The sequence below is a fragment of the Argopecten irradians genome, chromosome 3, assembly GCF_041381155.1.
Source record: "Argopecten irradians isolate NY chromosome 3, Ai_NY, whole genome shotgun sequence".
In the NCBI taxonomy this organism is placed as follows: Eukaryota; Metazoa; Mollusca; class Bivalvia; order Pectinida; family Pectinidae; genus Argopecten; species Argopecten irradians.
Window position 1 is genome coordinate 4,953,579 of NC_091136.1, and position 14,186 is coordinate 4,967,764.

A 14,186-nucleotide genomic window follows, 5' to 3' on the forward strand; every position below is an offset into this window, starting at 1 on the left:
ACTTATCAGATGAAAACGTAATCAGCTACACATGCATGTTTTTGGTGGTATTGATTTGTACTTGATAGTAAATCTAAACAAATTTTATCATCATGTGATATAAAATGTTATTATTGTATGTGTTGTCAACAATTACATACACAAATAAGACCTTTACTTGCTATGATAATGCATATATATTTTTGATTATCTTAGTTCTGTTCGGAACGACGAATCACCGAAACGGACCGAATCGGAATCGTTTTTTTAATCTTTTAAGTATAAAATGCTATTTCTTTGTTTAAATAACGTAATATAATGTGTTTTCATATATACGTGACCAATAAACGGTCATGTAGATAAATACTAACGGACCGAATCGGAGTCGTATAAAATGCTATTTCTTTGTATAAATAATGTACGTAATATAATGTGTTTTCATTCAATTCAATTCATTTTATTCCGAATGCAAACAGCATATAGGATTACAATAAACATACATATGACAACATAATAAATATGTGCAAGATGGCGGAGACAGCTAATGTAATACAACAAAAATTACTTTTGGTTTCGGTGATTCGTCGCACCCGTTTTGTTTAACTGTAATACCGTAAGTATTGATAAGATGTTCTCGGCAGAATACTAGATAATCCCTAGTTTAATATTATGGGGACAGATGGCCAGTCTATTCATTACTCCACCAAAGAAGTGAACAACAGGTAGGAAAAATATGACAAGAATAATACAAAATGATTCCTTTTATAATTATACCGTATCAATAATACCGCCGGCATGATCCATAGAAGAATTGATTTTCCCTCGATCATTTAAAAGTTTATTATCAAAAGGTGTAATATTGATAAAATTCATTAATTGAAAATGTAGTGAAGTCCGCACATATGATTGGCATATATTTGAAAGATAGCATGACATTGTATACCGCTTTTAACTGACAAAAAGTAATGCATTGTTTTTAAATATAAGCAAATCAACACATGAGTTAAATATATCTGATTAATTTTATTATACACAAAAGGGAACAGAAAAACGAAGGAAAATTAATCAAATCAAAGTCCATAAAAATGAAAGGAAGGGGAGGAGGAAGAGAGGGAAAGGAGAACGAGGAGAGAAGGATGAGTAAGAGAAAGAGAGGAAGGGAGAAGGACGAGTAAGATAAGGAAAGACGAACGAGGAGAGAAGGATGAGTAAGAGAAAGAGAGGAAGGGAGAAGGACGAGGGAGAGAAGGAAAGGAGAACGAGGAGAGAAGGATGAGAAAGAGAAAGAGAGGAAGGGAGAAGGACGAGTAAGAGAAGGGAAGAAGAACGAGGAGAGAAGGATGAGTAAGAGAAAGAGAGGAAGGGAGAAGGACGAGGGAGAGAAGGAAAGGAGAACGAGGAGAGAAGGATGAGTAAGAGAAAGAGAGGAAGGGAGAAGGACGAGGGAGAGAAGGAAAGGAGAACGAGGAGAGAAGGATGAGTAAGAGAAAGAGAGGAAGGGAAAAGGACGAGGGAGAGAAGGAAAGGAGAACGAGGAGAGAAGGATGAGTAAGAGAAAGAGAGGAAGGGAAAAGGACGAGGGAGAGAAGGAAAGGAGAACGAGGAGAGAAGGATGAGAAAGAGAAAGAGAGGAAGGGAGAAGGACGAGTAAGATAAGGAAAGAAGAACGAGGAGAGAAGGATGAGTAAGAGAAAGAGAGGAAGGGAGAAGGACGAGGAGAGAAGGATGAGAGAGAGAAAGAGAGGAAGGGAGAAGGACGAGGGAGAGAAGGCGAGGAGAACGAAGAGAAGGTGGAGGAAGAGAAAGAGAGGAGGAGAAGGAGGAGAGAGAGAAGGTGATGAGAACAAAAAGAGGAGAAAAGGCGATGTGATCGTGCTTCCTTTTGTCTGACTTCTTTCTTAATGACCTGTAACGAAAAAGAAACGGGCATTTATAAGCATGATTTGCACCTTGAACCGAGGAGGCCACTGCATGGGGCATCCTCGATACTCCAGGTGTTCCGATCACTTACGATCTCTCCACCCCTGGACTATCTCATAGTAAAACTGGAGGCAACAGAACATACATAAAAAGAGCCGTATAACGGTACGCTGTGGTCGACTATGTAGCTTTGATGTTGGGCGTCGCCCTCTCTGTAGTCTTCAAAGGCAATCCTTGCTGGCCTGTGATTGGTCAAATGGTTTACGCTGAGCTGCCTTCAATTTCACTATGAGATAGTTCAGGGGTGTAAAAACGTAAGTGATCGAAACCCCTGGAGTATCGAGGATGCTGCATGGGGATAAGGCCAGAGACATGTTGATAATAATTAAACGATCAGCGTCTTTTGGAGAATATGTTGGAAAATTCGTAGATTTTACAAGAACAAAAAATGCAACATGATATGCCTTGTGTTGTTTTCTTTAGAAACACATATTTTTAAAAGTTGTATTTCATGTAATTTTCAACATCACAAACTCTCGTAAAACATACAATGTGTGAACATGGATGCTTATATATGATGGTTCAGATCCATGAAACCACCAATAAACTATTGACATAGCGGTAAATGTCGCATGAAATATAACATGTTTTGAATCAAACTCATGGAAAACCAGTTGAATCACGTGACCGAAATCGGCGATACTCGTATATGGATAGGAACATCCCGAGCCGTATCATATGGTCAATATCGGCCATACCCGTACACGTTTAAAATCAATATTTTAATTTAATTATTAAACAACTTTGCGAATATGAACTTTACAAAAGTCGGTAAATATCGAAAGTTTAAAACTTTTAGAGAGGCGGAAAAAATATGTAGACCCCTGTAAATACTTTTTCTATGCCAAAAGTACAACAAGTCACAGGCCATACGACTTTAAAGGTTTTTTTTGTACGTTCTGATTCGTCCTTGAATTACAGATAAGAATTTTCATCAATGAAAATGTGTTAGGTGTTCTTTATAAACAAATAACAAATAAACAAGTTTTCATATTTAATATAAAACATCAGAAGCACAAAGAGACTTACTTTTGTCACACTCACTCCTTAGGTAACATAAACTGGTGCCACCCGCTTCCGCCTCCTCCCGAGGAAAGTAAACAGCCTCCTGAATATACCAGGTTTCTTGGGCCTAATGTCAATTCTGCTATTAGGTAGGTTGCTAAACACATCGCCATCACAAACTGAAAGGAAGAAAATAGCATCACCCTAAATTAAAGAAAATTACTTTATTTCAAATTAGTATTTTATTGGCTCATGTCATCAAGCACACAAGTAAATTACTAGTTTTAAAAATATTGTAACCATGTCAAACAATGATGAAAGTAGTTTGATAATGAAGGTCAGTTAGAGGGTAAACAGTTTGCTGTGTATTACTGTACGTGTATATTCCACTTTTAAAATCAAATTGATAAGAAAAAATGAGATTAAATTTACTGTGAATTCTTCATACATATATATAGATCTTTATTTTCTGAAGTATTTAACAGGACTCGTTACCTACATAAGTATCATCCTGTTATGCCGTAATTAAAAATTTACGTTTACAAAAAGTTGATATAATATTAGAATCACCTTGACTCGCGCCACATGCAAGTCCAACGCAGGGGAGTTTCCACTTTATGGAACATTTGGATCTTCTCTGAATAACAAATTTAAAGGAATATTTGATCGTGTATTTAAAAGTCAGGTTTACAACACATATGTAAGATATTGAAAATCTTGAATTTGCATTGAAATTCTTGAATTTGCATTTCTAGTCACGAAGAGTACTTCGAGGGCATGAAATGAGTACTTAAAATTTAAAGTCTTCAGATGGAAAAAAGCAATTCTTCCTGAATATCACTCGTATTTAGAAAACAGCCTTGAAAACACCTTTACAAGTGTATATTTATCATACATGCAAGACGTCTTGAAATACGCAAAATGAAAAGGACCCCACTTGTCTCTAAGAGTCAATTTGGATTATACAGAGAAATTGTTTATCTAAGAATAACCCCATTTATCGAACCTTATTAAACACTGATCATAATATAAGAGAAGTCTGAAAGAAAACAACTCTGCATGCATCAAACATACAAGAACAGTCTTGAAAACAATTTTACATGCATCAAACAAACATACAAGTACAGTCTTGAAAACAATTTTACATGCGACAAATAACATGTAATAACAGTCTTGCAAACAACTACATGTATATACACGATGTATATGCATCATGCATGTAAGAACAAAATTGAAAACAGTTCTACATATCTCTTCATGCACCAACCATTTTTTAACTTACCAAGTTGCAACAATCTATAAATGAAAGTGTATTTATTTTTATTTGGCTATGGGTTTAAGACAAATATTAAAAGAAACATTTCTAATGATTCAAAGTCAAGCATTTAACACACTAGAAATACTTACATTGAAAACGTTGAAAATGTGACGGAAACCACAGGAGGCTTTTGTATTGTCAACAATCTCTGGAAAGTCTGTACAGTAAAAAGTAAACAAATCTTACAAACAATGTAGATCTGTATAGATTAGTTGCTATATCTTTGTTTTAAGAGTTTTGTAAGTTTTATTTCCAAAGACGAATTACAGGGAAAAATATTGATAAATAGATAAGTTACGAATATTTTATAGTCATTTCAGCTATAAATGCCACATGCATTTGGCTCTATAGACATTTCTCTCTGTCTTTTTATATATAATACTGTGTCATATATATAGCGAAAAATGTCTTTACAGCCAAACGCCTGTGATTATGCGGTAGATTATGCGAGATTAGAGAAGCTAGTTCTGTAGTACACCACACACAGGGACATTGCACGAAAATTTTTAACCAACAGCATACATATATATACATTTATGTATATTATAGTATACTATACTATATATATATATGTATACTGTTGGTTAAATTTTTTCGTGTCAGGTCCCTGTGACACCACATACAGAGTAGAATCACAATTTCTTTTCTGAAATTATCAATGTGAATTAAAAAAAAAATCATACAGATCAATGGTATTTTCACTTTCCAATTACAATAATACAGACATATTTAATACCTAAACTCATGCCGAGCTCTTCAGACTCCTCGTCTAGGTTTTCTCCCCACTGATGAAGCTCTTGTGTTGTTTTATCCAGGTAAAATACAGGTAACGTCATCCAACTACCTTCGCTATCTATGTCTGGTAAAACACAATAAAGGTATCTTTTAAATCTTTCTTGGTTATACAGTCATACAACCTCAGTTATCAAGTTAATTCAATCTGTTAATCATTTTCAACAAATGTGGGTAGCACTGTGACTGTGTTCCAAATTACATTAAATTGCTTTGATAGTTATTGAGTTATGAGTTGAATATAGAGACGAAGTGCTGAAAATGACCCATTTTTTGAGTTATACTGTCACACTTATTAAAAATATCGGTTTTTGCCACACCAAATAAACACATTGTAAAACTAGATAGTAAAAATATATCACATGTTATTTTAATCTTATTCGTGTAATTGATTGATATTTTTTCTCCATTTTAGACCAAGTTTGAACTAAGATTGGGAGGTGGAAGACCGGATGTACTCAAGAACAGACAATGCAGGAGTTAATTTAATGAAAAAAAATCGGCAAGACTTTGAAATAACTAAATAAAATGAAAACACAGGCAATATTTCTTCATGTGATTTTTTCACGTGAATTCCACGTTTGAAGACCCTTGCCTGTGTATTATTAAACCTTATCTTGATATGCCTACATATGTTTAGTAGAAATAAAATTGTTAAAGTGCATGATGCTAATGAGATATTGTCTGTCATTAATAATATCTTAACTTGGTACTGAGTACCCAAATAAAACACTAAAAAATGACTTCTATAACTTAAATCATTTCAAAAACTGTTTTAGAATATTTGAATATCTGTCATTCACATTTTGAAAGTTATCATTTAATTTCTGAAATCAAGAATTTAAAAGTACAAATACTAGCTTAAATGTTCAATTTTGAGATTTCTGTTATCAAGGAAATGTTAAGTAAAAATATTTATAAATACTTGCTGAAATGTTCAGTTTTGACCCCTGCTCCCCCGCAAGTGTAACATAGGTGAGCCCATTATTGTGCTTTACCCGTGTATAAGTCGCAGTCCTCTAACGCCATTAAAACAGCTGTCTTGTCAATAACGGCAATCAAAGATGTGTTGATCAAGTCGTTAACCTGGGTAGATGTAGTTTCCTCTCTGATTAGGTTTTCCTTCGTAATGTACACCAGCGAGTCGCTTACAAAATTGTCAATGGCACTGTCAAGAGCCGGATCCTCGCTTGGTGCAATTTGTGTATCAAATCTCTGGTCTTCCATTTGCTTGAAACAGAGTGGAAAGAAAACATATCGATAGAAAGAGGCATGTATATAGGTGTAAACTAAAAGAGGCACGAATTTAAAGAAGAGTGGGTAGGCAGATAGAAAAGTGAAGAGCTGATGACGAAGAGAAGATATTATGCTTAAAAAGTAGCCTACTGTTCAGTATATACATTCGAGGCCTACAGCAATATTTGTTTTGAATTATCTTCCTATTTAGAATTTACTTCATTATAACACAAAAAAAAACAAAGTTATAGTTCTACAGTGGCGTAGGAAGATGAAACGTCATGGGGGGGCAAAGGTCCTCAATATTTTGTAACCCCCCCGCCACACCTACAGGAGGAGATTAATTCAACTCCCAACCATATAATATATGCTTTATGTACATTTTTCATATATCACTAAATTTAATCCTTGTACACATTTATAGACAGTGGGGTCGCTAAAAGGAAATAAACGAATACGCAAATTGGCCAAATTTTGAAGGCGCAAGATTTTTGTGTTTTATTAGGGGTCTGAGGGTGACCCCCGGGATGAGTTTTATGTATTTTGATGATTTTGCGATCGCCCGAAAGCGCGAGAAATTTGGTGTTTGGGGGGTCCGGGGGTCTCCCCCGGGAAAAAATTACAATTTGAAACTTATGATAGATGAGTTTAACGATGCATTTTGATGAATTTGCGAGCGCCCAAAGGCGCGAGAATTTGGTGTTAGAGGGATCCGGGGGTCTCCCCCGGGAAAAAATTTACGATTTAGAATGGCTGAGATGAGTTTTACGATAAAGTTTAATGATTATAAATCGTTCTTAACATGGTAATTTTTCGATTTAAAGCTACCTGCATTTAGAAATGATAATTGTGTCGTCATAACATTATGGAACCCTATTCGATCTGAATATACCGGCTTCACACCATCGGCACATTGTTGTGTAACAGAAAAAAAAAATAATTGTCTCGCTAAGACATATAAACAAATTGATCTTTTAAGAGACATTTTTTTAAATAGTACATAGTGGGAATCCCTTGATGGACATTTTTAGTCTAGTTTGCGTGTATTGAATTTTTACAATTTAAGGTTTGACATTATGTGCTTGAACCTTTTAGGAAATGCGCCGCGTATTGGTACCGCGCGCCAACACTGCAGCAACAACAATGAGAAAGAACGATAACTCTAAAGTCATTGGAAACAAGACCGATAACTCATGTTTGTAATCAAGGGAGGTAATTACTGAGGCTTGACAGTTCTATATTTGGTGCTCTGAGTTTCTTGTGTGTCCGTTTTTGTAAGCTATACTACATCCTTTTAGATAAATTATCAATAAAACTGATCCAGGAAATATCTTCTGTATAGAGTGGCCCTTTTATAAATATCTTGAAGTTGATTATCTTTAACATTGAATGTGAAAGCGTTTAAATTATTATTCTTCAAAAATGTCATAGGATTGAAACTATGTCTGCTTTTGTGTACATAACAATTCGTCAAACTTCCTTATACATGCTTGCTAAAAATAATGCTTTATGGTGGCCTTTTTATTAGCTAATACAGCTAATAGTTAATATGTCTTACGGACAGCGTTTTTACAACAAAAGCTTTGGAAATAAATACTGAATAAAACAGTGCCATGTTGTGTTTTATGGCAAGTCAAGATTTTTTTAATACGGAAGTTCCGATACAGGAAATTCGAATTCCGATATGGGGAATTCTATTTTCCGATATCGGAAATTCTATTGCCAGTACCGGAAATTGAATTTCCCATATCGGAAATTCTATTTCTGGTATCCGAAATTCTAATTCTGATATAGAATAAATAGAATACTTTCTGATATAAGAAATTATATTTCTGATATCGGAAATTCTATTTCTGATATCGGAAATAGAATTTCCCATATCCATATCAGAATTAGAATTTCTGATATGGAAAATTGTTTTCTAATTCCTGATATCAAAAATAGAATTTCCGATAACGGAATCATGATTGCCGATATCAGAATTAGCTTCCGATATCGGAAATTTCTGATATCATAAATTTAATTCCGATATTGGAATTAATAGAATAAAAAGAAACTTGGCTTGTCATAGTGTTTGTCTCAATAGCTAATACATGTACCTTCAATTAACAACTAGCTAAATGCTTACGCACATTTACATTTTTGTAGCTGTCGCCCGTTGCTTTTGTGTATTATTACTTTTTTCTTAAAGCGGTATCCCGAATATACTGTGTAGCATGGTTAGTAAATAGTTTGTGTTTTAAGGGAATATATATGGTGTCATGGTCCTGTGCTAGCTGTAAGCGTGCGTGTGTATCTTGTCGACGTGCTCTGTCGTGTATGATATGTCATTGTATCAAACGCCTGTGTTGTGTTCCGTTTTTTTATTGGTCGACCGTGCATGTATTGTTATAGTCCGCGAAACCTGCCTATATTATTAGGCTTTTTTTTTTTTTTTTTTTTTTGCCTAATATATAGTCTATATATTAGGCAAAAAAAATTTAAAAAGCCTAATAATATAGGCAGGTTTAGCGGACTAGAATTGTTACAGTCGGGTATATGTAGGGGGTGTTCTGTCCATTTCAGGCGGGGTGTTGAAGGATTAAGTTTTTGAGCCAAATAGGTTTTGGAGGTGGGTAATAGGAATAGGATGGTAGGGTTTTAGGTGGGGTATGGAAGGGTTGACGGGGGATATTTTGTAAATATATGTGTTAGTCTCGTGGTTGTTGGGCCCTACGTCTTGTATAATACAGCGTTTAATATGCAATATTTCCTTGTGAATAAAATAATGTTACGTGTTGTAGGTATTTGTCTAGTTTTCCTTCACCGACAAAAGTCAAGCGTAAACCCCGCGAACCTAGTTGAAACACACAGGCCGGGAGCCGGGTGAAACTGCCCCTCCTGTTACAACTGTATGTGAAATTTAGGTATTTTTGGCGAATTTGTGTTATAAAGAAATTGCAGAAAGGTTGAAGCTTAACCAATGGAAATACATGGTTTACTATAAAACACAGTATACTGTAAACTTAGGGCCTACTGTTATGCGACCAACTGCAGTCATGGCGTCGACATAATGAACCTTGCAGTGGCAGTGCGTATCATCAGTAGATTTGGCCAACTGAAATAAGCTCATTTAAGATTGCATAGTAGACTTTATGTCAGATGAATAATGTGAGCTAGATTATTGTGTTACTGTCGTTGACTATGTTAACCAAAACAGAAAAGTATTGTCATCGTGTGAGACACAAGAGTTCAAAGTATCAAGTACCTGCAGACTGAAACATCAAACAAGAATAAATCAATAGTACACTTAGACAAGTACTGTAAGGAGTTGTCTTACAGACTGTTATAGAGCAAAAGATGACTTAGAGTGAATACTTACTGCTTTTCCTGGTGAATAATATAAAAATAGTTAAATAGGCGAGTAATCTGTGAACTTTGTAGAAATCGTATTGGTATCGCGCGCTAACTTTGCAGGAACAACAATACGAAGGAAAGATAACTCTTAAGTCATTGGAAACAAGTCCGATAACTCATGCTTGGAAGCAAGGGAGGTAACTGCAGTGAGTCAGATATATAGCATATCTGGTGCTCTGGGTTTCTTCTGTTTCAGTTGCAGCCTAATGCAGTGCTCACACTAAGAATAGCATTTTGGGCATTTTGCTAATATATAATCAATCTAATTAAAATTAGACTTGTAAATCCGCTCCACTACGACACTCTTAGTTACACTCCAATACAAGTATTGGAGCGTGAACGTAGCGTATCGTAGTGGAGCGGAATTACAAGTCTAATTTTAATTAGATTGATATATATTGGTTCCACATTAATTGCTAAAATAAAAATAATAATTTTAGCATTTTTTGCTTTGCCATTTTTTGGCTGAAGAGAGAAAATAAATTTGTAATTTCATTTTTTTTTCATCTATCAAATCCATTCAAGACGGAATTTAAGCGCCACTAAAAAATAATGGCCTGGTTATGGCCTTGAGGAATAGAGAGAGATATGTGGAAGAGTATGAAAAATTGAAAATACGATGTTCTTCTATTATTTTGTTAGTTTACTTTCAGCAACAAAAAGCATTGCAAATTTTGCCCTTATTGCCCTATGCGCTATTGTAGATATGACTCATTTTTTTAGTAATTTTTAAAGGACAAAAAAGTGACTTTATTGGGCACTAGGTGTGTTCTTCTTAAGGATGTATTCTTCTGTGGTTTTAATTCTGTTGAAGTCTCGTTTCGTCATAGATCAAAAACGTTATGAGATTTTCAAATACGATTTATCAATATCTATAGCATGTGGTCTGTAGCAAATTTTGTGAAAAAATCACATTTCTATTTTTAGTAGATTTTTTTACACAGCGATTTTAAGAAATGGCCCATTTGGCGGCCATTTTGAAATTGTGTCTTTTTTGGCTTTAAGTAGAGCCACCGTTTTCCGATTTTTTACTTAAATTGTTTTTACTTAAATTATCACCGCGTCAACATTTTCAGCTGTATCGAGTTAATTTTTGCTGTCAATCTTCACTGGGTTCATTTTAATTAAAATATTGAACATTAATGTGTGAAATGATACACTTTTGTCACTTTATTTCTACATTTAATGGTAATTTGAGCACTTTTATTTTTTTAGTTAAAAATATTGAAAAATAACAAATATTTAAATGGAGCAAAAAAGTAAGCACACGGACCCCCCATTTTTCTGCCTGATTTAGAAAGAACAACCCTTTCCCTATTGATATGCAAACTACTGAGAAAAGCTTAATACCAGAACTTTTTCCATAAAGGGTTAAATTTGACAAAAATGGCTGAAAATGGTGCATTTTGGAGCTCAAAATGAAGGGGTAGGGGTAGCATATGTTGTTATTTCGAAAAAAAATATGACTCTTATTAATCATAACTGGTATATTTTCAATGAATACTACTTGAAAATAAATTCTACAAACATCCATACATATCAAAAACCTCATTAGGGAATTATGGCTTTAAATCCTAGTGTATGTGGTTAAAACGGCTAAATTCCAATAAAATCCACTATTTTGTCATTTTGGTATCTTTGAGTGACAAAAGCTCAAAAACGAGCACACGGACATATGTTTTTTCTTCCATTTTCTTTCATGGTATGAACTCCTATTTCCAAAAATCTATATGAGAAAAAAAGTTTAATACAAGAAAATTTTGACTTCTCAGAGGAGTACATCCTTAAAACATTTCTTTTTTGCTAAAGAAAAAAGAAAGGTTTTAAGAACTTTTGCTAAGGTATATTCTGATCAAGAGTTACCAGAGTAATGCTGTGTGGTAGCCTTCTTAGCCTTTTGAGAAGCTGACTTATGCTTGTGTAGCGGGATTGGACTGGGTCGATCATCGGTGACCAGGTAGCTCAGTCGGTAGAGCACTTGGCTAGTGTTTGGAGGGTCCCGGGTTCGAATCCCGGTCTGGCCGCTACATTTTCTCCTCTCCTGTTACAGAATTGGCGCCCAACTAAATAACCCACGGTGGTGGTGTTTGAAAGGGTCTCGTGTGTCTTCGAGGGCGAAGACTTCGAGAAAGGAGGGAGGAGTGTAGCGGGATTGGACTGGGTCGATCATCGGTGACCAGGTAGCTCAGTCGGTAGAGCACTCGGCTAGTATTCTGAGGGTCCTGGGTTCGAATCCCGGTCTGGCCGCTACATTTTCTCCTCTCCTGTTACACTTGTGTATGTCCTACCGACGGTGTTTTCCAAAAACATGAAAGACGTCAAACGGGAAAAAATCAATAAATCAATGTCTGGACAAGCAAGGAGTTGCCTTATAGAGAAAAAAATTACTTTAGAGTGAATACTTACTGCTTTTCCTGGTGAATAATATGAAAATAGTTAAATAGGTGAGTAATCTGTGAACTTAGAAATCGTACTGGTACCGCGCGTTAACTCTGCTGCAATATAACAATAGGAAGGAAAGATAACTCTAAAGTCATTGGAAACAAGTTCGATAACTCATGTTTGGAAGCAAGGGAGGTAACTACGGTGGGACAGTTCTATATCTGGTGCTCTTGGTTTGTTCTGTGCCAGTCTTTGTAAGCCACTAAAACCATTTTGTATTTATTTATAAATTATGAATAAAACTGTTCCAGGAAATATCTTCTGTACATATCTATTTGTTTCTATAGAATATCTACTACCTTTTCTCTGTGTAATTTTGATAACAAATTATTTTTAACTTTACTATCAGTGTAAAAGGAGCGGGCTGGTGTGGCTTGTAATGGTCTCTGTCACTCAGCTGACGGAGCATGCTTTTTGGCTCAGTCGATACTAAATAAATAAATAACCCATGGAGGATGGTTAAAGAGTCTCGGGTTGAGATTTAGGAAATCTCAAAAAGAGCAGAGGGAGTTGTGTAAAAGGAACGGGTCAGTGTGAAATGTTAAAAGTGTTAAACCCCGGTCTCTGCCACTCAGCTGACAGAACATGCTTCTTTGGCTCAGCTGTATATATAGAGCCGTAGATTTCCACGCCGGAGACGTCGCCCCGGGTTCGATTCCTGGTCGGGGCACTCGACAGGAATGAGTATTTTCCCTGTTCTTCTACACCAGTATAGATATTGTAATATAGCCATTTCCGCTGTTTTCATGTGAATTTGAATATTGACGCAGACATTCTGTTTTTTAGATATATACGGCCATTCCAAAAAATGGTCCCACTTTAATATAAAAACGATGAAAAAATAAAGTCTTTCAAAATATCAATGGTATAGATTTTTTTCGAAGAAGAACATGTAAAGAAAAATCTCTGAAATTTTCACACACACACATCTGTATCAGAATTCGATTAACGACATGTGAAACTTTGATGTCTCTTATTTTCGTTACGGATGTTAGGAAATATATTCAATAAGCATAAGAAAAATCCCTTTACGTGAAATTTCATATTAGCAATATTTATATATGTTATGGAGGTCTAATCATCTGATGATGCATTGGGTTATTTGATAGCAACTTGAATTTCAGTTTGGTAGCAGCTACAAGTGCTTTATATATGTGATATTGCAAATTTGTCATACTTCATAAATATCAAGCAAAAAACGGCAACAAAACTCTATCCAGCATATAAATTTGAATTGAAAATCAGCCTCGACTATATTTAGAAAGTATATTCAAACTTTCAAACGATTTGATGATTAAGTTTGGATTTGATGCATTATTCAAACCAGCTTATGCTTTGTTACGGAAGTCATATTTTTTTTTGTAAATTACTAATTCCACATTCAAAATTTAGAAGAAGAAAAAATAACATCATTGTCGCGGTATTTATTCATATTTACAGTCCTTTTGCCCTCACCCTACCCACTCTAACTTTCTCAGATCGGACTAACAGCTACGTACACGCAGGCTACAGCTGCATGATGTGCAGGATCACAATTTTTAATTTTGAAATCAAATAAATAAAAACGTACCTGAATTAACAAAATCAACGTCGATCTCTGCTGTATGGTGCCTCGCTGCATATACACAGTGCTTTATGAAAGGGCGACCTTTGCTTTCCACTTTCAAGACCAAATGTCGACATCTTTTAGTTGAGATGTCGACATTAATAACTGACAGGTCGGTGTCACACCCGAGCATAAACACGATTAATCGCCGAGTTACCGACTTTCTACATAATTATCTTGGAATCATTATGTTGGCAGGTACATATGGTAAGTCGACATATTCTTCTGTTTATGTCGACATCTTCCTATTTGATATCGACATATTGCCTTGATTACGTCGACATCATTACATGTAAGTCGTAATTATAAGTCGGCAACTCGATGGCAGAAATATATCACAATAGATTACGGAGGAAATCTTGCATATGTTTGGTGTTGTAACCTCAGCTTAGACCATCGATATACATTTTCTGATGTTATTGTTGCTTTTAA

General features: G+C 35.3%; 1 protein-coding gene across 3 annotated transcripts; it reads right to left on the minus strand.

Moving 5' to 3' along the window:
* Window positions 1-1,051: 1,051 nt before the first annotated feature.
* On the minus strand, window positions 1,052-12,213 carry LOC138319875 (uncharacterized). 3 transcript variants are annotated; one of them, XR_011208036.1, is made up of 8 exons: window positions 9,672-9,786; window positions 6,073-6,304; window positions 5,019-5,141; window positions 4,372-4,439; window positions 4,247-4,260; window positions 3,535-3,601; window positions 2,989-3,143; window positions 1,052-1,885 (listed from the first exon to the last, which is right to left on the minus strand). XR_011208036.1 is itself a non-coding variant. In XM_069263000.1 (7 exons), the coding sequence occupies exons 2-6, from the start codon at window positions 6,299-6,301 to the stop codon at window positions 3,007-3,009; spliced, it is 624 nt and encodes a 207-aa protein (XP_069119101.1). In that variant the 5' UTR covers window positions 6,302-6,304; window positions 12,113-12,213; the 3' UTR covers window positions 1,052-1,885; window positions 2,989-3,006. The 3 variants fall into 3 exon arrangements, 2 of the variants coding, with proteins under 2 accessions (XP_069119101.1, XP_069119100.1); XM_069263000.1 differs by lacking the exons at window positions 4,247-4,260; window positions 9,672-9,786 and adding an exon at window positions 12,113-12,213; XM_069262999.1 differs by lacking the exon at window positions 4,247-4,260 and having other exon boundaries at window positions 1,053-1,885.
* Window positions 12,214-14,186: the final 1,973 nt, after the last annotated feature.

Bases quoted from the DNA above. Each gene is read 5' to 3' on its own strand.
- LOC138319875 (XM_069263000.1), bottom strand. From the start codon at position 6,301: ATGGAAGACCAGAGATTTGATACACAAATTGCACCAAGCGAGGATCCG. The intron at 5,142-6,072 runs GTAAAGCACAAT...GTGTTTTACCAG, and splicing joins GGACTGCGACTTATACACGG to ACATAGATAGCGAAGGTAGT. The intron at 4,440-5,018 runs GTATTAAATATG...TTTACTGTACAG, and splicing joins AGAGCTCGGCATGAGTTTAG to ACTTTCCAGAGATTGTTGAC.